Genomic DNA, 1697 nt, shown 5'->3' with positions numbered 1-1697 from the left:
CATGTGGACCCTTTTGCGTTTAAATGGTTACTGGTGACTCAGTGTCAACTGAATTGGTGGAAACAAGGCGAAGAAAATTTACCAGAGCAACTCCCCGCGCGTTTCGTGCTCAAGGTGGAGGACCATTCTAAAGTAACTGCCGATCTGGTCAAGTTCTGCGGTGTAAACCAGAGGGAACAGCCCAGCGCGGAGTTTGTGGAGGCCATGAAGAGGATCGCGGAGATTGTGGGACACTTGACGCCGGACAGCCCCGGAGTGGACGTGGAGGTGCCCATCAGAGTGGCATACGGCCCCGGACAGGGGGACAAGATAGTGGAAGGATATCACGAACAGCTGCTTAAAGGTTTGACCGGCGTGGCTCGAGCGGAGAAGGCTATTCGCAGAGAATGGGAGCGGTACTTACAGACTGAAGGCAGCAAGGAGGTCGCGCGTGGCTCGATTCGATGCACGTTTGCATTGGAGCCAATGATTGCAGACGTTCAAGTGGTGCAGACTATTGCCCAAACTGCTGGAACGCTGGAAAGACTGTTGTTTAACAACGTCTGGTTCTCGCTGCTATCTGTTCGAGCCAAATGTGCCAAAGGAGACCAGTCGGCCTCGCTGATTGCGTTCCGTCAGATGATGATCGCTGTGTTCGACGGAGCGCGTCGTGATCCTCAGTTGTCGAATACAAAATACCGGTCGCTTTCCGGTTCAGTGAAGCCACTTCAACTCGGCTCGCTGGTGCTGCACAACGACCTGGCGCTGGATCCTTTGGAGACTGTGGCCTTGTTTTCTGCTGCAGTACTGAACCAGACAACGCAGAAATTGTCGGTCTGGGTGGATCTAATGAGCCACGACCAACCGAAGACCAACTTTTGGTGGAAGTGGCTGGCCTACGGCTGCTTCTCGAAGCGAGCACGGACCCATTCTGCGCTGCAATCGCTTGACCTTGGACACGTCGGCAGTATCAGTGTTGCGGATGTCGAGACTTTTTTGGCGATCGTGGACTCCGAATACCCGGAAGAACTGCTGTTTGACTGTCCCCGTGGTTCAGTGGAGGGACGAGAAGCCAAGTTGAAAGACGGCGCGATGGTCCAGTACGATATTACGGCCAATGCTCAGCCACGCAGTGTGACGTTCCCATCGTGCAGATTCCTATTGCACACGTTCGGTGACGACGGCAGCAGCGAGTGGGTCAACGTGATCGTTCCAGGCTTTGGTCGATGCCGTGTGCGCCGTACCGATTTAGTGCTTAAACCCATCCGGAATGCATCGAACAAACGCCCCGTGTTGACGTCGTTGACGCTGAGATTGCACGCAGCAGCCATTTCCAACGGCCTGCCACGATTCTTAGCTGCAATTGGATCGTCACTTCAGTACTTGACGATCGAAAACCCGGGAGAAACAGTAGACCCCAACTTGATTCTTCGTTGCTGTCCCAACTTGCGTGAATTGACCTTGAACCGAGGACTGATGGACGTGCAGTTCAAGTTTGATTCCGGTGTTCCTAGTCAAGCGTTTTCTACACTTCGTCTGGATTGGGAGAATGTTGCAGGCCTCGCAACGACCTTGAGCAACACCAGTAACCCTCTTGTCAAGTGTGTGAGCCAGTTGAGAGTGCGCTTACCCACTTCGATTGAAGCCGATAACCGCGAATACGAGCTCCAACTGGTTCGACGCAGCCTGGAGACTCTGATGGTCATGCTCAATGCCAA

At 53.7% G+C, this 1697-nt stretch overlaps 1 protein-coding gene across 1 annotated transcript; it reads left to right on the top strand.

Moving 5' to 3' along the window:
• Positions 1 to 23: 23 nt before the first annotated feature.
• Positions 24 to 1678, top strand: PPTG_07651 (hypothetical protein; the record flags this gene model as incomplete). Its single annotated transcript, XM_008901925.1, has 4 exons — positions 24 to 33; positions 86 to 1079; positions 1134 to 1584; positions 1625 to 1678. The coding sequence occupies 4 exons, from the start codon at positions 24 to 26 to the stop codon at positions 1676 to 1678; spliced, it is 1509 nt and encodes a 502-aa protein (XP_008900173.1).
• Between the last annotated feature and the right edge of the window lie 19 nt (positions 1679 to 1697).

Source organism: Phytophthora parasitica (assembly GCF_000247585.1).
Source record: "Phytophthora parasitica INRA-310 unplaced genomic scaffold supercont2.12, whole genome shotgun sequence".
NCBI lineage: Eukaryota > Oomycota > Peronosporomycetes > Peronosporales > Peronosporaceae > Phytophthora > Phytophthora nicotianae.
Note: the sequence above shows the minus strand (reverse complement) of the source record. Positions and strands in the feature narration are given on the sequence as shown.